This window comes from Scleropages formosus, chromosome 3 (genome assembly GCF_900964775.1).
Source record: "Scleropages formosus chromosome 3, fSclFor1.1, whole genome shotgun sequence".
Lineage (NCBI taxonomy): Eukaryota > Metazoa > Chordata > Actinopteri > Osteoglossiformes > Osteoglossidae > Scleropages > Scleropages formosus.
The window spans coordinates 32074746-32098093 of NC_041808.1; the positions used below are offsets into that span (position 1 = coordinate 32074746).

The following is a 23348-nucleotide window of genomic DNA, read 5'->3' on the forward strand; positions in this document are numbered from 1 at the left end:
ACTGGTGAACCTCTACTCTTGTCAGGCCCCTGTCTACTGTTACTGAGTTTGTCTAGCTGTTCTCACTGGTGCCATTTTGTTTTCAGTCTTATTTATATTATGTTGGACTGAATCTTCATTATGGTGCATATATTTCAGCAATGGCTTAAAAGCTTGCACAAAAAGTGTCTATCGTGCACAAAATATATTCAATTTAAAACTGAAAAGAGAATACAAAAGAGAAATTGGTATTTTCCCACTGGTTCCTTTCTCCATGTAATGCTTTTTAGACCATGTTCAAACATATTTAACCAACCAGTTTTCACAATATATGGTTCTTACGTCATAATGCTCTTAAAAAACTTTTACTGTAAGGTCAGTTTCATATCGTTAAAATTATTCTTCCTCTAAATATACATGACTTATGTTAGAACAGGCAAGGATCACTTTCCAAGTGATGGAAAAACATATGCTCTACTTGGTGGTAACCAAAGCAACCTAGCCAGCTAGCGAAATAGTTCAAGCCTTTGATCAAAAAAAAACATGCTGATGCAGATGATTTCATGCTCAAGGGCAGTACAGCTGGAGGTGGGAATTGAACCTGCTACTTTTGGGTCCAAAGGTAGCAGCTTTAGCCGCTACACTACCAACTGTCTTCTTGTGTGAGATCATGGGAGAAGTGAGTTTTGAGACCCTTCTTATATGTAAAGAGAGAATTAGCAGTTCTGAGTGAGAGGGGAGGTCATTCCACCTCATTGGAGCCAGAACTGAAAGCTTTCTGCTTTTGATTTTCGACCTTTCATGCATGGGACCACCAAGCAGGCAGAGGTGGAGGAGTGTAGCACTCTGGTTGTGATGTTGCAAATGATATGAGGCTGTAGAGGGTCATATGCCAAAACCTTACAATCTGGAGCAGTTCACTGGCAGTTACTACTACTCCTCTAGTTAGGTCAAGCCTGTAATATGATGATACAAAAACAGTGAAGGACTAGTTCAGTTCATCAAGTTGCTTAAGAGGTTCTTGCATTGACTTTCATTTGGTTTCAGAATGAATGCTTAGTAGTGTTGCTGTGTTACAAACCCCCTTTTTTGTTGTTTTTTTTTCTTTTTTTTTTTGAAGTCGTCATGCCGTAGAGGGTGGACATAACTTTATTCCTCTGCCTTTTCCTGGAAGGTTTATGACCGCAGTGATATTTGTAAAGGTGCCATTATCTTTTGTGTATAAGGGGGAGAGCTGGTAGTGGTTAGAACTGCTGCCTTTGGAGCCAACAGTTACAAGTTTGACTCTCACCTCTGGGTATAGTGCCCTGTAGTATGCAAGGTACGTACCCTAAATTGCTTCAGTAAAAATTACTCAGCTATATAGATGGGTGAATAAGTAGCTTAAAATTGTTAGCTGCTTTGGAGAACTTGCATCACACACACACACACACACACACACACACACACACACCGTCTGAACCGCTTGTCCCATACGGGGTCGCGGGGAGCCGGAGCCTAACCTGGCAACACAGGGCGAAAGGCTGGAAGGGGAGGGGACACACCCAGGATGGTACGCCAGTCTGTTGCAAGGCACCCCAAGCAGGACTCGAACCCCAGACCCACCAGAGAGCAGGACCCAGTCCGACCCGGTCCAACCCACTGTGCCACCGCTCCCCCCTGCTTTGGAGAGCTGCATCAGTTAATTGAATAAATGTAATACAACTTTAAACTTCATCCCCTTCTATGCAGTGGGGGCAACAAGAGAAAGCTGAGTGCAGGCATAGCCCTGATTGGTGGACCGCCTGTCATCTTCCTGGATGAGCCATCTACAGGCATGGACCCGGTGGCCCGTCGGCTGCTGTGGGATGCAGTGAGCAGAACCAGGGAGCTAGGCAAAGCCATCATCATCACCTCACACAGGTTGGTCCCTAATGTTGCCAGTTAGTGCACTATACTGATTTGCAAAAGCTTTCGTACCAGCAACCTCATGGGCACATCCCCAGCTTGTTCGACAGACCCCGCATTGTGTGAGTATAAATTTCTGTGATCGAGTGGCATAACTAGATAGAGAAAATGTGTGTGAAAAGGATGTGGGACATGGGTACAGTTGTCCTTGCTTCCCCTCCCCCTCTCCCCCTTTTGTTTCTGTGAGGCGGACTGTAACACTTGTGGCTGCCCCACAGCATGGAGGAGTGTGAGGCCCTGTGCACTCGGCTGGCTGTGATGGTCAATGGCCAGTTTAAATGCCTGGGCAGCCCACAGCACCTGAAAAGCAAGTTTGGCAGTGGATACACCCTGCTGGCCAAGGTGCACCAGGAATTCCACGAGGCCGACATACAGCTCTTCAAAGACTTCATTGAGAGCACTTTTCCTGGTCAGTGCTGTTTGGTTTTCTTTAAGGAACATAATTGTGTGTGTGCGTGCGTTTTTTTTCTTCCATATTTGTTTCTGTATCGTTTAAAAAGGTCCATTCACACATCAAAGCAATCTGCTTCAAAAATATGTACTGCATATATTTGTAATTCTGCAAGTGGGAAATAAGGAAGGAATAATTGAAATATGCCAGCACACGCAGTGCCTAAACTGCAGGAGTGTAATCCTGTCTCACCTCTGCTACCGTATTTGCAGGGAGTATGCTAAAAGATGAGCACCAGGGTATGGTGCACTATCACCTGACTGACAAGACGCTCACGTGGGCACAGGTAAAGGTTTTCTCTCTCTTGTTTTGTAGGCACTTGTTTTTTAGTCAAAACATTTGGAGTGATCCTTCATTCTGACTGGTCAGCACTGGTCACAGTTTTCAGGCCTGTTCCTTGTAGTGGGTTTTTGAGATGTCTGTAAGTCTCATAGCGCAGCAGCTAGCACTGATGCCCCACAGTTCACAGCCTGTGTGTTCAGACGTGGATTTAAATCCAACTTGGTTTGTGTTAGTTTTCATATTCGCTTCATATCCATGTGGGTTTTCTGCTGTTCTGCTTTCCTCCCAGTGTGTGGACGTGTACGTAAGTGGGTTTCTCCTGTACTGGTATCCTATCCACGGTGTACCCTGTCTCACACCCTGTGTTGCAGGAATCACTGTGACCTTGCATTGGACAAGCAATTATTGATAATGAATAGATGAATGAGTCTTCTGCTCATGCTCTCAATCCCTGTCCTTTCTCTCCTCTCCGTCAAGGTGTTTGGGACACTGGAAGCTGCCAAAGAGAAGTATGGGGTAGAGGATTACTGTGTGAGCCAGATCTCACTGGAGCAGGTGTTCCTGAGCTTTGCCCAGTTCCAGCACTGTGCTGAGGGTCGCCGAAAGTAGGGTGCCCTCCCTCTTTCCATCGGTGCAAAGGCTGCTTAAGCATGGACTCTCCATTTTGCAGCATGCTAGGCAGCTGACATGGCCTCCTCCATGGGTCTCTCTCCAAGTACAACTGTGGATGCTTACACATGCAGGCAGATGTGTGTATACATAGACAGATACATATGCACATGTGTGCACAGACAAATTTATGAATACAAACAGAGACACAAACATATGGATGTGCCCATATGCAGACAGATATGCACCCTGCACACATCATGTGTATGCCTTCACACACGTGCACACAGATTCAAACACAAAGATGTACATGGACACATGTATACAAGCAGGCAAGCCCACATATAAACACAGGCAAAACACACACCAAGGCACACTCAACCAGGCATCAGCGTATGAATTCATAAGTAACAGACAAACACATAAGTGTTGATCGCTGTGTCCCCTGAGACCAGAGGGTGCCAACCCCGTGCTGCACAGCCAGCCTCGTTGTTTCAGCGACCTTGAGAACTGAGCCATTGCACACTACAGGTGGTCATTGGAGTAACTTGTGTGTGTTTTCTAAAAGGGGTGAGGTCTTCAAGAGAATTTGAGGGCTCAGAGGTCTTATTTTTCTTTACCACGTTTATCAGTTTCATAAATCAGTCATTCCATCGGAGTTTAACCACCTCTTCCCACTGTATGGGATAACATTGCGCTCTCCCATTTGTGTGCGTGTGTGCTCACTCGCATCTGTTACAGTGGACCTCTGTGCTCTTTTAGTAATTGCTCTCACACTACTTCTTACTGCAGTCTTAACAGTGATGAGGTGTGCACAGTCCAGTCTTCCAGTGAGCATAATTTTTCCACCGAATTCACACATCTCGCTCTAAAAGAAAGTTACATCACTGAAAACAGCATCTGTAGCCTTACTCCATTTCAACAATAGTTCAGGGAAGGTTTCATTGAATAACCAAGGGGCAAATGCCTGCCCAGATTTTATTTAACCTTATTTTTAAAGATTGTAAATAATTTCTGTAAATATACATTTCAGTAATAGTAGTGTTTCCCTTCCAGTTATCAGCTTATTCTATAGAATGGATAGAAGGATTTAAAAACTGCATGCTTGGACAAACTTTGTTTAGCATGTCCTTATCTCTATAATGTTGATGCAAAAAGGCAACTTTTTAGACGTTTTATAATGACTTACGGCAGGCCTTATTACCTTATTGTCACAATACGCAGCAAACAATGTAAAATTTCCATAATCTGGTTGTGTGGTATGGGGAAACGAAACTATGAACACTCTGGCAACTGTTGCACAGGTCCCTCAGTTAAGACTCTAGTAAACCGATCACATAATGGGTTGTGTGGTTATTTGTGGTTATTTGTTGCTGTTATGTGCAATATGGCATCATGAATTCCCATATTGCGGTGGTCATAGACATGGCACAGAACTCTACAGCTTTCATTGGTTTGGATGGTACTTTCACTGGAACCAGTATGTTCTGATGACCCCATACTCGAGCTACTTGGCACATCCATCAGAGCAAAAAATCGAGGAGTTCTTAATATAGGCATCTCACTTAATGGCTTTTTTTTTTTTTTTTTAAAGAAAACTCTGAGCTCTGACAATGGACAATGTTTTTCTTGAACCCTGGTCTTTACTGGCCTCCATGTTTACCTCTACTGTCATTACTGTGGAGTTTACCAGTTACAGTGGACCACTTTTACTACTGGTAGCCATGAGAGGATTCGCTAACACTATATATACTCACGCAGAAATCATCTGTGCATGTTGTGTGTTTTTGTTTCAGAGGAAGCATTATCTGTTAATTTTTTAAAATACGCTTCCTCTCAATCTTGCTGCTATTTTTTAAAATTTTTTTTAAAGGATACAATGTGCCGTCCATTTAATTTACTGACATGTTTATCACAGCACTATCAAGTTACTGTGTCAGGCTTTCAGGCGGTGTTTGCTGTGTAGATGCACTGCTTCCATGAACCAAGTGAGCTGCTCCTGCTATCTCCTCTGAACAAAGTCTTATGTTTCAACACTATGCCACAGCTCCACATGGCAACAGGGCACCTCTCTGTCAGCATCAGGTTCACAACACACCTGGCGTCTAAACCCTCGATTATGTACTGGGTATTCTCAGACACTTGGGCAGAACGTTGGGTCACATCGAATTGCATGAACTCTAAGATTGAGTGGGTTTGGAAAACATTCTGTCCACAACAGATGAAGAGTGCTGTTACTTAGCAGTCTAACGTTTCATGCCGCCTTACATGCAGTGTTGTCAAACACTAGTTTCTGTTGTTTTCTAGGCCAATGTCTTCTCTTTCTTTAGCTCCCCCAAACCAAGTGGTTTCAGTCTCCCTCCTCCACTGCATTTGGAATGATTCTCATCAATGTTTTTGGCACTAAAGATGTTTTTAATGTGCTACTGAACATTCTGAAATGCCTTAATAGCAGCACCTATACCCTCTGTTTAAAATTTCCAGTAATTGGAGTGTTATGAATGAGGGGGTGGCGGTCCCTTTCGCTTTGAAATGTTACCTTGTCAATAAATTGAGATCTGGTACTGCAGGAAGGCCTGGATGCTTTGCCCAGTATCTGGGGGAAAAGACTGAATGTATTCACATATGTCCAAAGTGTCACTCCAGTAACCGAGACTGTTTGCTCTTTGAAGGCCAACCATGTGGATGTCAGTCAGGCTGATTCCTGGATTCCCTCAAGGATTAGGACTTGAATGAAAGTGACAACTGTAGGGAGCTCAGTTAAATTTTAAGAGAATACTCACAGGGCTTAGTAGTGGTGCTGTCACATTTACCATTTTGGGTGTCTTTGTTTTTGCAGACAAAAATCCTGTTTTGAGTTGACAAAAGTAAACTTGGAATCTATTGATGGTAGTGATGACAAACAAATGCAAACATATTCAAAAGGGAATATTGTAACCTAACATTGTACTGAATTAACATTGTCTAAAATGTATGTACTGCTGTTATTTTTTAAATTAAATCTGCTTTGTGCAAATTGGAAGCGGGTCAAAGTTTGTATTTGTACCTAAATGTCTAACGTCAGAGGGGTGCGGTGGCGCAGTGGGTTGGACCGCAGTCCTGCTCTCCCGTGGGTCTGGGGTTCGAGTCCCGCTTGGGGTGCCTTGCGACGGACTGGCGTCCCGTCCTGGATGTGTCCCCTCCCCCTCTGGCCTTACGCCCTGTGTTACCGGGTAGGCTCCGGTTCCCCGTGACCCCGTATGGGACAAGCGGTTCTGAAAATGTGTGTGTGTGTGTGTGTCTAACGTCACCAAATGCTAACGAAAGGAAAATGAAAGGCCCTTACCTCCAGATCTGAGTCAGGTGGTATAGCTGAGGAAATTAAAATGCTGATAAAGGTCATCGCTTTTGCACACTGCAAAGGTAGCAGCAAGGTACCTGGATTCAGTAAATATTTAGCTGACTGTATACATAGTTCACTTCTGTAGGAGTGCAATATTACCAATAATTAACTGGAATTTGACTGAATATGCAACTTTTTTCAGTATTTCACCATTTGATGTTTTAAATCCCCAATTGTTTTGCTACAAATGACTTTCACAAATCAGCAGGGTCAAATAAATACATTTGATAGTGAACCAGAACACAGGATGTATACAGAACCACAAATAATGATGTACTAAATGTTGAATGTACACACTATAAAAACTTACTGTGATGAATGTTCCTCATTTTTCTCTACCTTAGCAAATAAGTAAAAAGCCCTACTTGTGACTAGTTTCACTGGTTTCTGCAATCAGCCCCCAAAAAATGGTAGGTGAAGTCTCCTCAACCCTTAAAAGCTAAGCAGGTCCTTTGGAAGACTGTATTTTGTTTTCCGTATAGTAGACTCTTGAAAAGAGATGTTAACCAGTTCCAATGATTTCTTCAAGTCTCTAAGGTTAGAATTGTGCTGTGTGCCCTTTGAGTCATCTTGGCTGGATGGTGACTTCTAGGGAGAGGAGCCACAGTACTAAATCGTCTCAATTTATAGACAATTTGTCTAACAGCGGACAGATGAATGTCTAAGCACCTTGAGATAACGTTTTAACCGTTTCCATCTTGATACAACGCAACAAATCTTGATCAAAGTCTATCTTTCTCTCAGCACATCGAACCCACAACCCGGACCTGCAGATACATCCTGCATAACATCCCCAGGATCCGTCCTTACCTCACAATAGATTCTGCCGAACTGCTTGTGCAGGCCATGGTGACCTCCTGTCCAGACTACTACAACTGTCTGGCCTTCCCACTTCTGCCATCAAACCTCTACAGCTGATAACCGAATGCTGCTGCCTGAGTTGTGTTTGACTTGCCGAAGCGTTCCCATGTAACTCCTTTACTCGTTTCTCTGCACTGGCTTCCTATAGCTGCCCGGATCAAATTTAAGACCCTGATTATTGCCTACAAATGCGTCAGTAGTACTGCTCCCAGCTGTTTACAAGACTTGATCGTTCGCTACACCCAAACCAGACTGCTACACTCTTCCACATTTGCCCCCTTGGTGGTCCCACGCAGAAAAGGTGAAGCACGGAGGTTCTCGGTTCTGGTTCTGTTGTGGTGGAAAGACCTCTCCCTCTCACTTAGAACCCCTGAAACTCTGTCCACATTTAAAAGGGGTATGAAAAATCACCTCTTCCAGACTTCCTTCACCCATGATCTCTTAAGTTGATGTAAGGTTGTAAATTTTCATACACCATAACTTTAAGATCATGCCCGGATAAGCTTTTATGCAGCTCCTCCTGTATTGTACGTAAATGTTTGTGCATCTCCAAAAAAAAAGTACGAAGCTGATAGGGAATTGTTGATATTCTGAGTTTTATGCAGCTACTCATGTGATGAACATTGGTGCATATAGTGGAAAGAAACTTAACTGTACTTAATCACATCTTTGCAACTATGTCTCTTTTTCCTAATTTAATGCACAAATTGAATTTTATTTGAGATGTACTGTACGTCGCTTTGGATAAAAGCGTCTGCTAAATGAATAAATGTAAATAAATGTAGATTTGATGACAGTGAGTTTGATTTTTCCAGATTTACAGGAAGAGAATCATATTCATGAAGAAATGTTAATCCATTCTGACATAGACTGAGTATCGTACATCTCAAATAAAGGTAAATAGATCTGTAAATTGGTAAATGAAGCTTGCCTTTGGGACTTCAACTTGAACCTTGCACACATAACTGCCAGGGTCTATTCTGCAACCACGTGAAAACTGTTGTAACTGGGTTACACTGAAATTTCAGTCGACTTTGCACCTTTTAAATGTCACTGTCCTCAAGGCCTTCACAGTATTGCCATTTTTTTACTATGAAGAAAAAGAAAATATTTAAGCACAACCTCCCTCATGCGGAGATCAACCCCAAGAAGGTAGGATTTCCTTGTCCAATAAAAAAGCATTTCATGATTGTGAAGACAGCTTCTCAATGGAAACTATATCTCTGGTGGAAGGACTTTTCCAAACTTCTAATATGTTTACACTTTTGGGTTCTTTCTTTGTGCTGGGGGTCCTCTTCTATCTCTCCACCTCCAACAAGTAAAGAAATGAATGCCCTGGACCCAGACCTTTGCCAGTCCTTGGAAACTTGCTACAGCTTAACCCCAGGAGATTGCATGTCAGCAACTTTGAAGTAATATTAGACTAATAAATTCCTATTAATGATGGTTTGCTAAAGCTTTTCAATAATTCTGAATCAGTGGAGGGGGGTGCAGTGGCGCAGTGGGTTGGACCGGGTCCTGCTCTCTAGTAAGTCTGGGGTTTGAGTCCTGCTTGGGGTGCCTTGTGATGGACTGGCATCCCGTTCTGGGTGTGTTCCCTCTCCTTCCAGTCTTGTGCCCTGTGTTGCTGGGTTAGGCTCTGGCTCACAAAGACAAGTGATTTTAGACAGTGTGTGTGTGTCAGTCAGTGAATTACTAAGCTACTGCCACTTTATTAGGTACACGTGCTTGCTAATGCAAACTGCCTCCTTCTTCAAACAGCAAATAAGGTGGCTGGGCTTCAGAATATAGAAACCATGCAGTCAGGGATCAGATCTTCAGTTACTGTTGGGCTAACCATTAGAATTGGCAGGATGCATAATGTAAGCAAATTTGGTTGTGGAATGATTGTTGGTAGCAGATGTAGTGGCTCAAGCAGTTCAGAATCACTCCTAAAATTCTTGCGTACTATAGTGTTTACAATTTATAGATAATGGTGCCATTGACAAAACACCACTCGGTGGGTTTCTGAGAGAGGTCAGAGAGGAATGGCCACACTTGGTAAAGCAAGCAGAAAGGCCACTACACTACCAGCTTTCTTGGAACATCAGAATTGGTTTATCTTCTCTGAACTGAAAATAAGAACATGTCTTTCCAATAGCCATGCAGTCACTAAAACTGGATAACTGAAGTGTGGAAAAACATTGTTCAGTTTGTCAAATCCCAGTTTGTACTGTGACACACTCATGGCAAAATTACAAACTGACATAAAAAGAAACAATCCATGGATCCATCTTGCTTGGGATCAATGGTACAAGCTGGTGCTGGTGGTGTAATGGTGTGGGGAATGTTTTCTTGGCACACTTGAGGTATTTTTGTACACTCATCAACTCAGGATGGCTCCATAAACATGGCAGTGTTTTTTCCATCTTCCAATGGTCTGCACAATCGCTACCTCTCAAGCCAATAAAACATCTTAGGGATGAGGATGAACATGATTTCAGCAGAATGAACATGCCTTCAAAAAATCTTCAGAAACTATGTGAAGCTTTGGTCAGCATCCATGCACAACTTATCTGTCTTTTGATAATCAAAATCTGTTATTTCTGTCATGTTAATTTTACTGAACATTTTGCTGCTTGATATAACAATAAGAACAATAAATAAATGTAATGTTTTGGGTTTGGTTTTTCTTTTTCAATGCTGCCAGGCAGCTTTTAGGATTTTAAGTCAATGTCTTTTACAGCAGAGACATTTTTCTTCTATTCTTTTATTTTTATTTGTTAACAATGGCTAAATGAAACATTATAAAGTAAAAGATTTCTTCAGAACAGGATCTTTTGTTTACTTCAGCTATCGAAAAAGTATGGGTCAGTGTTCACAGTTCACTTGGGCTGCAAGAAAGCGGTAGTCCTAGCAGGTTTCAAGACTGTGAAAGAGGCCCTGGTGAATTATGCTGAAGAATTTGGGGATTGAGTGATAAATCCTGCATTCCATAAAATGACCTACAATCTTGGTATGAAAAATGCTTCTTTAACTAGCCTTACCTGCTTTTCTCAGAAGATAGAGTCGTGTCTGAATACAGATGTTACATTTCCCTGTAAATGCAAATAGTAACAGAAACATTTAGACTAATCCTGAATTCCATATGTATAAACGGTTACACGAAACTCTTACATGAATTCTCATTGACTCGCAGGTATCGTATTTGCCAATGGAGACTCATGGAGAGAGATGAGACGATTTGCTCTGTCCAACCTCCGTGACTTTGGAATGGGCAAACAAGTAATTGAGGAGAAAATAATTGAGGAAATCCAATATTTAACGGAGGAGATTGGAAAGTACAATGGTCAGATTATTGTTTAACTTTAATAATGACACAGGACATATTCATGACATTTGATTTTCACACTGTTTTGGAATCTTATGTGTGGATTTCTGTGAATTTGTTCATTCTGCTATGACTGCTGATAGAAAAATAGAAAGTGAGAAAGACATGAACAGCATACAGGCCATTTGCTTAATTCAGTTATCAGTGCTGGATAAGCTGTCTTCTGTGAATCAATTCCTTTATATTCCTTTTTAGATAATTGAACTGGCATTTGAGCTGACAAAACTATATTGATATTATAGATAATATAATTTATATAACTTGATATAACAACAAAAAAAATCCAGTAAAAACTAAAAAAATAACAAAACTTGAATTTAAACCTTAAAAATTGGAGGTGCGGAAGACATCATTTAAATGAGGGGTAAATGATATTTTTTCTTAAAATTGTCAGTATTTCCTTACATTTAAAAATGAATGATTCTTCAGCTTTTATCCGATGTGTTCCTCCAAAGTAACTTGTAATTGAATTCTGCTATTTGGCACTTCTGGTAGATGCTAAACTACATTTCGTTGCTGTGTACCTGTACTATGCAATGACAATAAAGTTCTGTCTATCTATCTATCTATCTATCTATCTATCTATCTATCTATCTAATATTGTAATATTGTAATGTAAATGACCTATAAATATTTACATATTTTTTCAGTTGGGTAATTTTACTGGAGTAACCTTAAGCTAAGAACCTTGCTCAGCAGGACAACAGCTGGAGGTGGAATTTGAACGTTCTACCCTTGGATGCAAAGGCAGCAGTGCTAACCAGTACTCTGGCAGATGTCTCCATTAATTGCACCCGTACCCATTAAGTTAAAATAACAGCTGAATGGAAGGTGTTTAATTTTTGTAGTGCAAGTTATATTTCAGTTATTAGGTAATTACTGAGGATATTTTTCTTTTTATGACTTTAAGAATAAAAATCACATGTATGTATATGAAACATGAAAAATATTGCTGAAATTTAACAAAAAGCTATCTTTTTATGATGAATCTTTTCTAATGCTGACAGGTCAGCCTTTTGACAACAGGCAAATCCTTCATCTTGCAGTCTCCAACATTATTTCCTCCATCATATATGGCAGCAGGTTTGACTACTTCGACCCCCTATGTCAAGAAATGATAAAGTGTATAAATGAGAGGATTGAACTTCTTGGAAAAACAGCTGTTCAGGTAATATTAAAAAATATTTTTAATGACTCAGTGCAACTGCAGCCTTATTGAACCACTGAAAACATTAGTTAATCTGAAATAGAGCAGGATGGTTGATGGGCAGGAAATTTGTATTATGAAATATATAGATTCTTCCATACTTAGAAACGATTGGATTTCTGACAGCATAGAGCAGAAGATCTTTAAGACAAATTAAATAAATACAAGCCAATGTAGTTAATCTCAGCTTATTATTTTTTCAAATCTCATTGAAATTTTACTAGCATTCATTCAGGCAGCTCAGATTTTGTACACCACAATAATATTAAAGACCAAAATAACTTTTACCCCATATACAGTATACTACATGCATTAAAACTAACCTGATGACATCTGAATTTGAATATTTTAACCCCGTAACGGGAAGGATGTTCTTTTTTTAAACATGCACAGAATAAATAAAATATAAAAATAAAAAAACTAATTAAGAATGGAATCATCTGTGTCATCATGTGTTTTTGATCAAATGCTGGCATTATTTAGCTAGCTGGTTGGGTTGCTTGGGTTACCACCGAGTAGAGCATATGTTTCTCCATCTATTGGAAAGTGATCCTTGCTGTTCTGCTTAAATTATGCATATTTAGAAGATGAATGATTTTAATGATATCAAACTGATCTTGCAGTAAAAGTTTTTTAAGAGCATTATGACCTAAGAACCATATATTGTGAAAACTGGTTGCTTAAAAAATATATTTAAACATGGTCTAAAAAACATTACATGGAGAAAGGAAAATAGTGGGAAAATTATACCAACTTCTTTGTTGTATTTTCTTTTAAATGTTTTAAATTGAATATACTGTATTTTGGCATGATAGATGCTTTTTGTGGAAGATTTTGAGAAGAACATAATATAACTCATAAGACTGGAAACGAGATGGCACCAGTGAGAACAGCTAGACGAGCTCAGTGACAGTAGAGACGGGTCTCACAAGAGTAGGGAGTCACCAGTCAATTGAGGGTACAGGGTACACAGAGAGTTGAACAACCTTGCTGCTCCTAACCCTTCACCCAGTAGTAATCATTCCCAGTCATACATAACTTTTGAAAACAGGCTGTACTTTGGAAATAATTAAATAGGAGAACAATGATGCCATGCATTGTGCACTGCACATACATCTTCTAATATCTTAAACTGCTCTTTGCTCATTTGTTACTCAAGTACAGTAACCAACCGACTAATTTTCAGAAAAGAAAAAATGTATTATGCAGACTAAGAAAATCAGTATCTTCTTCCAGTGAAGAAGTCACTCTAAGATATTTATCTGGTAAGAATGCCCCACTGTACCAGTGGGTTCATAGTTTGAAGTTTCTGCTCTTTGATTTATGCTTGCAGCTGCAGTCCCAGTTTTACTCCGTGTTGTTGCCTTTATTCATCTCTGTAAGTCACTGTGACCCACTATTGCTGCTTTTACACACACACACACACACACACACACACACACACACACACACACACACACACACACACACACACACACACACACGTGCACATTTTCGGAACCGCTTGTCCCATACGGGGTCGCGGGGAACCGGAGCCTACCCGGTAACACAGGGAGTAAGGCCGGAGGGGGAGGGGACACACCCAGGACGGGACGCCAGTCCGTCGTAAGGTACCCCAAGCAGGACTCGAACCCCGGACCCACTGAAGATCAGGACCAGGTCCAACCCACTGCGCCACCGCACCCCCCTCGCTGCTTTTACAATAATAAAGAAAAGCAAACAAAAAAAGCTTCCCTTGAAAGAGGCTTCAGCTAAATACCAAATAGCTGTAAAATATAAAAGTTGTCTTTTTATATATTTGGGACATTGACTCAAACCTTACGTCGATGTGTACCTTCCAGGCTTTTCCTGCCAAATATATTCAAACTGTGTCAAAACAGGGCCAATAGGAAATTCTAGTGGACTGTGCACCTTTGAAATGTCATTGTCCTTAAGGTTTGCACAACATGGCTATAGTTCAGTGCAAAGACAGCGCCTAATTCCATACAGAACCTCTCTCATGCAGGTACTTTAAACTGGTATCCACTTATCGGCCCCCAAAGTGTGAGATTTTCTAAACCAATAAAAGATCTTTCATTACTGCGAAGGCGGATACTCTGTGGAAACCATGTCTCTGGTTGAAGGACTTTTTCAGGCTCCTCTCAGCATCATACTACTGGGTTGCTTAATTCTTCTGAGGGTCCTCTACCTTTTCTCCTTAAGCCATAAGCATGGAAAGGAGCCCCCTGGACCCAGACCTTTGCCAGTCCTTGGAAACTTACTACAGCTGGATCTCAGGAGACCCCATGCCAGTCTCTGCGAGGTAAAATTAATTTCATTGGGGCGCAGTGGGTTGGGCCGCAGTCCTGCTTTTCGGTGGATCTGGGGTTCGAGTCCCGCTTGGGGTGCCTTGCGGCGGACTGACGTCCCGTCCTGGGTGTGTCCCCTTCCCCCTCCGGCCTTATGCCCTGTGTTACCGGGTAGGCTCCGCGACCCCGTATGGGACAAGCGGTTCTGAAAATGTGTGTGACTCTGTTTTTGAAAATTTCTGTAATGGTTGCATATGTTTCTGTGATAGTTTAAGTTTTTTAAAGTTTGAATACATGAATTAATTCAATGAATACAGACTATGGTACTGTATATGTTTTCTAACTGGATTTTGGTCAATTTACACTTTAACAATTACTGCCTCTAGGTCAGGAACTCTTGGATATTTTGGAATATTTGGGAATCACAAGTAAAACAACATTTTTGTCAATAAAATGCAGTTGCTGATACACACAATGAGTCAATGAAAAACATGGTGCCTGACGGCAGAGGCACCAGATGATCTTATTGCACAACAGATTGAGCAATGGTCATCAGATGTTACAGTCAAACAGGATTTGAAAATACTACAGTAATATTAACAGCTATCCTAAGTCAAGGATTATGAGGCATTTCTTCACATTTACAAGAACTGAATTTGGATTTTGCACGCCTCCTGACTGCTAAACAGCAAAAGACATTTGTATTTACATTCACTGGTTTGGCAGAAGCTTTTCCTCCAAAGTGGTGCACTGTCATTATTATGTTATATCTAGCTGACAACTGTATCCAAGGAAATTAGTGATAAATAAACTGTGATCGACAAAAAAAAAAGAGTGAAAAATGGGGGGAATACTTTGACGAGACGGACTCGTACTGCTTCCATCCTCACAGAGGATGCTGAAAAACTATATTTATAGTTATGTTTATAAGCTGCAGTTTATTAATATAAATACATTCTATAACTACATTTATAGTTATAGAATATAGTTATTAATCAAGTTTATTAAACTGCATTTCATGCACCGATCACTTCATGATCATTCCCAGATAAGCCTTTACATAACCGCTACTCCTGCATTGTATGTGAATGTTTGTGTACCTTATTAAAAAAAAAAAAAACTTGTAGGAAGGTTATCAGGATTCACCTATCCTGCATTTCATGCACCTACTCGAGCAATGAACATCAGTGCATCAAGTGGAAATTAACAAATGAGGTTTACTTAAGAATCACATGTCTGCAGCTATGTCTCTTTCTCCTAATGTAATGCACAAATTCTATTTCTCTGAGATGTACGTCGCTTTGGAGAAAAGCATCTGCTAAATGAATAAATGTAAATATTAACCTTCTGTGAGCTGTGTTGTCTGGATCCTTGAGGATGATGATACTGACTTCTAACCTAAAGGATGCTCATTTCTAACATGAAGATAGTTTATTCTCACTAGTGATAAGGTAGACTGTTTTCTCAAGGTGGTGAACATCAACCACCCCATGTGGATGGGTTTAAGTACAGACACCCCTCTACTTAAGTAAATTTGACTTATGTAAATCTGGATTTATGTAAAAAAATTCCCGGCATACACATTATTTACAGGTGGCATTTTTTTATTTTACGCAAAACATCTGAAATACGTTAAGCACAAGTTAGCATAGCCAGACAAGGAAGGGAGCTGTTCTCGTGGGTTTTGAGCCTTGAAAACATCTCCACTTGTTAGTGTAGTGCTTTTTTTTCACATATTTTTTGACCCGTTTCACTAGTCGCAATGCCTGGTGATAAATGTACAAAAGGAAAACGAGAACCATCTTGCAAGCGTACAGCAATCGATTTGGAGATGAAATTAAAAATGAGGAAGTATGATCGTCTATAGCACAGGAACTAGATTTAGCCTTATCGAGTATAAATATGATAATGAAGGATGCAGCACGTACAATACAACATGCAATGATGTTGAATGGTAGGGGAGGAGGGGGAATCTGACATACGGAACTTTTGACTTACGTAAGCAGTTGAAGAACAGTCTATTTGCGTATGTCATGGGGTGTCTGTACCATTTTTCAGTACCTTGGTTGTTTTCATAAGTGGCAACCAAGAAATGTGAGATTGCCTTGGTCCTGCAGTTGCCTAACCTATTGTCATGACTTTTGTGTGGTGAACAAAAAGGCAACACCGTGTCTACAAGTGGTGGCAAAATGTTCCTCTGCAGGGTGGCAGGAACAGGCTGAAGAACTAACTTATTGATCAGGGAGAACCTTAGAATAGAGTCACTGCTCCTCCATATGGAAATGAGCCAGAAAAGTTGGTTTGGCCATCTCCTTATAACGTACACTGGATATTCCATTGTGATCGAGGGCAAACAAGAAAGCTTATCTTACTGTGCTGGAATTGGACTGCAGTAGAAGACTAAATTTATGGATGAATGGATGGATAGAGAATAAGACTTGCGAATGAAACATAATGGCTAAATGGAGACATTACAACAACATTTGTCACACCCATGATGTCACGCACGACACCAGCACCTTCCTCTCATCAAGGAGGCACGGTATAAAGGGACAGGGACTCCACACCTGCTTGCGGAACCTCATTTTGAGCAGCTGCAACTCCCGTGTGCTTTGTTTTCTTGACTCTCTCCTGTTCCTTGTTTCCTGGCATCCAACCCTCACTGTGTATTCTCGACCACATTCCTCGTCTCATCCTGTGAAACCACGTCTGCACATCGCCTGACCCACGCCTGTCCTCAAGCACGGTTTTTGCCTGCCCCTTTGGGTTCGTTTGTAATAAAAGCACCTGAGACTGGGTCCAACTCTACAACTTCATGGACTCCCTTCTTCCGGCATGACAACATTGCTAATATGGGACTTTTTGTTGGATTTTCCACAGCTGTCCAAAAAATATGGGTCAGTGTTTACAGTTCACTTTGGCCCAAAGAAAGTGGTGGTCCTTGCTGGTTTCAAGACTGTGAAAGAGGCCCTGGTCAATTATGCAGATGAGTTTGGGGATCGAGACATAACTCCTGCATTCTATAAGATGACCCACAACCACGGTATGAAACATACTTCTTCCATCTTATTACCCCACAAATGGCAATGTATGACTAACAACCAAAATATGTTTCAAGATAAAAACTACTTTCAATTTCATACCAGCAACACGATCAAGTAGTTAAGGTAAACAAACTAATGAGTTATTCCAACAAATATTTATTGAAACAAATACATTTAGAATAAGTAGAATTTCATCTGTGAACATTACTAAACCAAAGAGATGTACTCTCTTTTTGAAACAGGCATAGTGTTTGCCAATGGAGACTCGTGGAGAGAGATGAGACGATTTGCTCTAACCAACCTTCGTGACTTTGGAATGGGCAAGCGAATAATTGAGGAGAAAATCATTGAGGAGATCCAGTACTTAACGGAGGAGTTCGGGAAGTACAATGGTCAGATAAACGTGACATTGCAACTTTAATGAATACTTGACATTTTCAAGTGGCGGTGTATACATTCTGTGACAGTGGTATGACCACAGAGACCATCTGTCAGAGATGCACTTGGCCAATATTGGACAAGTCAACCTCTTATTACAAGGGCAGGTTTTTCAGGTGGATTGCAGGTTCTAAATGAACTGTAGCATCTGGATGCATGTGACTGTCTGTATCTGTGATGGACTGGCATCCCGTGTGCTCTGTCTGCCATATGCAGAGTGTGTTTTGCCTAGCCTAGTGCATCCAGGACAGGCTTTAGACCAATGTCCTTGTAGAGGAAAGTGGATAGTAACAGTGAGTGAGTGAATGAATCTGACATTTAAAAAAGTTACAGTTCCATAAAATTTGAATTACACTGGCTCCTCATGCTATGAATTGAGTTTCAATATTGCAAAGGTGCAAACATGTCGAAAATAATTTAATTTTAATGGTATTTCCTTCACTTATGTGCTTTCTAAAATTTCTTTTGCAGAGTGAAAGTGACCTTCCTTTCTCCGTCTTGGTGTCAGTTGACAGTAAAGTGCAGTGTAACAGTAATTATTATAACACTGCCCTCATTCAACTTGTTTCCACACTGATGTCTGATGATTGCGATTGTTTGCAACCAATAAAAAGAGGAGAGCTGCACATGTTTCTTATTGGTCAGTAACTGACATTAAATAGGAGATTGCGGAGACACTGCATTTTTCATTTTTGTTATTTTTTAATTAGTTTTAATGTTTATGCACCTCGGGGGGGCACGGTGGCGCAGTGGGTTGAACTGGGTCCTGCTCTCCAGTGGGTCTAGGGTTTGAGTCCCGCTTGGAGTACCTTGCGGCGGACTGGCGTCCCGTCCTGGGTGTGTCCCCTCCCCCTCCGGCCTTACGCCCTGAGTTGCCGGGTAGGCTCCGGTTCCCCGCGACCCCATCTGGGACAAGCGGTTCAGAAAATGTGTGTGTGTGTGTTTATGCACCTCGGGGGGCACGGTGGCGCAGTGGGTTGAACTGGGTCCTGCTCTCCAGTGGGTCTAGGGTTTGAGTCCCGCTTGGGGTGCCTTGCGACGGACTGGCGTCCCGTCCTGGGTGTGTCCCTCACGCCCTGTGTTGCCGGGTTGGCTCCGGTTCCCTGCGACCCCATATGGGACAAGCAGTTCAGAAAGTGTGTGTGTGTTTATGCACTGTAGTTTGAAGTCAATGCAAACTTTTACATAAATTTCTAAGTCTTTTTATATATTGCACCTTCATGTGGGAATTTTACAGAGCATAAACATTAAATAAAATAAAAGATGTCTGTTTAAAAAATGAAGAACGTTAAAAGTGGCCAGAAAGTGAGGAACACTCCTAATGCTTATGGGATGTGTCATTCAACTGCTGTGATTGATTTGGGAGATTTGGAAATGATGGATTTTTTTCAGTAAATAGCTTTAATTTTAATGTTGGGTGAAGGTAATAAAAAACAATGAACTAAGTCTTATATAGAATTTTTTTATTTATTATACCTTCATCAGTGGTTTTTACAGAACCTAAAAAAATAAGTGAAACGAGATGTTTGTGCTTTTAGACATTTATTGATTGTGAATTAGTGGTAAAGATGACTTTTCCTTTACAAACAAATTCAGTTATGAACACATTTCAAGCCCTACCTGAAATTGTAAGCCGAGGAACCAGTGTAACTATACAGTATCCTGAAGATGGATATTTGGATTTCATTTATCAGGCCAGGTGAAAATGGCGGTTGAGAACACTTTTTTTTTTAACCAAAAACACTTGACTTCTGCTGCTCACAGGGCAACCTTTTGACAACAATGATGCAGTGAGTCACGCAGTTTCGAACATCGTATCCTCCATTGTGTACGGCAGGAGATTTGACTACTCGGACTCCCTGTCCCAAGAGATGGTAAAGGGTGTAACCAATAGAGTCCGACTTCTTGGAACAGTTTCTGTTATGGTACTGCTGATGAATTTTCATTTTTATATTATTCAGTGATACTGCAGTCATGCAAAGCCCTTAAAGACCCTATTAAATCAAGCAACGGAGAATGTTTGATGAACAGGAAACTGGAATAAAAAAAATACAGTGATCCTTTTGTACTTAGAATCCATCTGATATCTGGCAAGGCAGAAGAAAAGATTTCTACAGTATTTGCATTTTGCATTGGCAGTATCTCAAAATTTCAGTCCTCAAAAGTAATACAGTTTATCCTAGTTTATGTTTTTATATTAGATTGTATACATTTATAAATTGTGAAGTCAGTCAGCTGTTTTAATGTACCTGATGGCATAAATGTAATACACAAAACAAGGTTCACTCAAAGCCAATTAATTTTCAGAACCCAGTTTATTACTACTGTTAGTACATGTGCATTTTTAGGGGCTACCGGCAAGTGGATCCTTTTAATTTTTGAAATATTGTAAAAAAGAGGCTGAATTCCTCATGCTTGTTTTCTAGTACAGTTAATGAATTGAAGGAACTGTCAACTTTATGATGTGACTGACATGACTGATTATTTTCACCACTGAGTTAATAAGGATTAAAAGAAAGTTAAAATGCTCTTGGTAGTTAATAAGACAGACTATTTGTTTGTCTTCAGTGTTTATAATCAGAACAGCCCTTTAGGTTACATGTGTACATGGTGTGTGGTAGTATTTTTTGCAAAATATCCACGATAAACTATAAAATCATACACTACAAGTGATTTGATGTAGCAAAATATTTGGGCTGGTGTTCAGTGCAACATCCAGGAACTAGATCAGCAGAACTTGCAAACACATATTGTTACTATTGTGTCTACTTTCAGGTGTACAACATGTTTCCATGGCTGGGCCCTTTCATTAAGGACTGGAAAGACCTAATGAAGAATATTACGACTAGCCTAGAAGTGATACAAAAGCTGGTGAAGAAAGTTCAGGACTCTTTGAATACTAAGGACAGCAGGTGCTATGTGGATTCCTTCCTTATCCGACAGCAGGAAATTAAGGTACAGAAACATCTCATCAAGTTCAAGGTCAAGTGGTTTTTTTATTGTCATTCCTCTATATAGCTTGTAAACAGTGGAAGAAAATGTCGCTTCTCTGGGAACGTGGTGCAACACATGCAAATACACAGCAGTGTGAGACAAGTACAGGACAATAAATATGTAGAACAGAACAGTAGATACACAGGACAATAAATAAATAAATTTAAAAAAAACAATTCCAAATTAATTATGATTTTTTTTCCCCGTTTTCTGTGTCAGAAATATGGAGAGCAGGACTTATATTTCACTGAGCAGAACTTACTGTTCAGTATTGTTAACCTATTTAGTGCTGGAACTGAAACCACTGCCACCACACTCCGTTGGGGACTGTTGCTTATGGCCAAGTACCCTCACATACAGGGTAAGCATATGAAGATATATCCACAGGCCTGAAAAACACATTTCCTAGTGCAAAAAGAATGCATAATAAACTGCTTGATGCTCAACATGCTTCTGACTCCAAAGGGAAAAAGTGTCACACATACAGACAAGCACAAAAACTCATGTATTGAATAATTGACAGTTACACAACCAGGTAGGGCGCATCAGTGTAGAAAATAAAAATGCTGGAAATTCCCTCCATATGCTATTAGACCGTGTTCAGGAGGAGCTGTCCAGGGTCATTGGAGGTCGGCAACCAAGGGCTGAGGACAAGAAGAACCTGCCGTACACAGATGCCGTGATCCATGAGATCCAGAGAGTGGCCAATGTTGTCCCAATGAATGTCCCGCACAGCACCTCCTGCGATGTGGAGTTCCAAGGTTACCACATCAAGAAGGTGAACTCTTAACCCTTCACGAGAAGTCTTTTCCTTTAAAGCTGATGAAGATTGTTTAACATTTTTCATCAGCTTTTGGTGCAAGCGTAGTTTAGCTACATTTTGATGGCAAATCTACTTTATCACTATTGATAGTATTTTTTACGATTTATTTTTTGAGTATTGACAGTCTTGCTTAATATTTTGTCTGTGCATTCCATCTTAAGGGAACCGCTGTGTATCCTCTGCTGACGTCTGTACTGTTTGATGAGAATGAATGGGAGACTCCTCACACATTCAACCCTGGACATTTCCTAGATGAGCAGGGACAATTCATGAAGAGGGATGCCTTCTTGCCCTTCTCTGCAGGTACAGTACACAGCTAAATTGATTGCTATTCCTTAAACACTCCTTGAAGTTATTAGTGTAGTGTAAAAACTCAGTGAATAATGACAGGTTTTTACATTAATGCATTGAACAAAAAGGTCATAGGTCTCACAAAGGGTTAGTATTTGTCAGATGTGCTTTGTTTTATTTATTTTATTTAGCAGATGCTTTCATATGTGCACAGACGTTTTCTGCGTTTCTGCATTATGTAGTACATTGTATGAATGTGTTTTTAATGTCATCCTTTTCTTCAGGGCGTAGAGTATGTCTTGGAGAGAGTCTGGCCAGAATGGAGCTTTTCCTCTTCTTGACCTCACTACTGCAGAAGTTTTGTTTTACTCCACCTCCTGGAGTGTCTGAGTCTGAGCTGGACCTCACTCCCTCTGTTAGGTTTATCCTCAACCCTCCCAAACACAAACTCTGTGCTGTCAGCCGGGCCTGATGGTCCGGAGTCATATGTGCGAATGGAGGAATTTAATGTATCCAACATTAATCTTATGCTGCAGAGGTTAAAGATTTTATAAGCAACAGAGTGTGTTACCAAACAAATTGTTTTGGTCCTCAGAGCTGACTGGACAAGCAGAGCTCCAGTTGTGACATTAATCTTTGATAAAGCAAAACTAAACAGAAACTTTTGTATTGGTTTAGGAATATAATATTGACAGTTCCACCAGCTGACGCAACTGTAAATCTTAACTGTAAACCCTAGCTGTAAATCTGACTGTAGCAATATTTGCCCTTAAATCACAGTCTACATGTAAAAGGAATTACAATATATAGTACGTATTTTACAATACGTACTATATAATGTAATGTATGTGCAACAGTACATTTACTGAGGACAGCTAGTAGCACAGTGGTTAGTGCAACTTCTTTTCGAGCCAGAGGTCACAGGTTTGATTCCCACCTCCAGCTGTAGTACCCTTGAGCAAGGTACGTACACTGAATTGCTCCTGTAAAATTACACAGCTGTATAAATGGGATAAGTAATTGTAAGTAGCTTCACGTTGTGAGTTGCTTTTCTGTGAGATGTACATCGCTTTGGACAAAAGCATCTGCAAAATGAATAAATGTAAATGTACGTCAACTAGTGTCCCTAAATCCGAGAGCTCTCCTCAGAGGTGCTGAAAACCCTAATGAGTTAAAGAAGATGGAGTAATATTGTACCAGAGGATCCACAAGAACTTTTAACGAAACATTACAACCATACTGAAAGACTTGGTAATTGTCCTCCCATACAGCTTCAGCTCCCTGATGCACTCCAACTCTGCCCCACCAAACACACTCTGTACTTGCATCCTAAGAACAAATATTAAAATTAACATTAAAAAAATTACTAAATGGCACTATAT

General features: G+C 40.6%; 2 protein-coding genes and 1 pseudogene across 5 annotated transcripts in view; all 3 read left to right on the plus strand.

The window, feature by feature from the left end:
* Positions 1-6245, plus strand: part of abca3b (ATP-binding cassette, sub-family A (ABC1), member 3b) — a 37866-nt gene extending 31621 nt beyond the window's left edge. For all 3 annotated transcript variants that reach the window (XM_018743044.2, XM_018743045.2, XM_029250422.1), the window contains 4 exons: positions 1711-1881; positions 2145-2335; positions 2590-2663; positions 3137-6245. In XM_018743044.2, the coding sequence (XP_018598560.2) occupies positions 1711-1881; positions 2145-2335; positions 2590-2663; positions 3137-3268 (568 nt within the window). In that variant the 3' untranslated portion in view covers positions 3269-6245. The remainder of the gene's footprint in view (positions 1-1710; positions 1882-2144; positions 2336-2589; positions 2664-3136) is intronic.
* Positions 6246-8719: 2474 nt separating this feature from the next.
* LOC108928824 (cytochrome P450 2K4-like) lies at positions 8720-12100 on the plus strand (annotated as a pseudogene).
* A 1986-nt stretch (positions 12101-14086) lies between these two features.
* On the plus strand, positions 14087-22842 carry LOC108928860 (cytochrome P450 2K1-like). Of its 2 annotated transcripts, none has more exons than XM_018743041.2 (9): positions 14087-14390; positions 17257-17419; positions 17663-17812; positions 19623-19783; positions 20634-20813; positions 21072-21213; positions 21446-21630; positions 21837-21978; positions 22251-22842. In XM_018743041.2, the coding sequence occupies exons 1-9, from the start codon at positions 14196-14198 to the stop codon at positions 22436-22438; spliced, it is 1506 nt and encodes a 501-aa protein (XP_018598557.1). In that variant the 5' UTR covers positions 14087-14195; the 3' UTR covers positions 22439-22842. The 2 variants fall into 2 exon arrangements, with proteins under 2 accessions (XP_018598557.1, XP_018598559.1); XM_018743043.2 differs by having other exon boundaries at positions 19623-19732.
* The last annotated feature ends 506 nt before the right edge of the window (positions 22843-23348 follow it).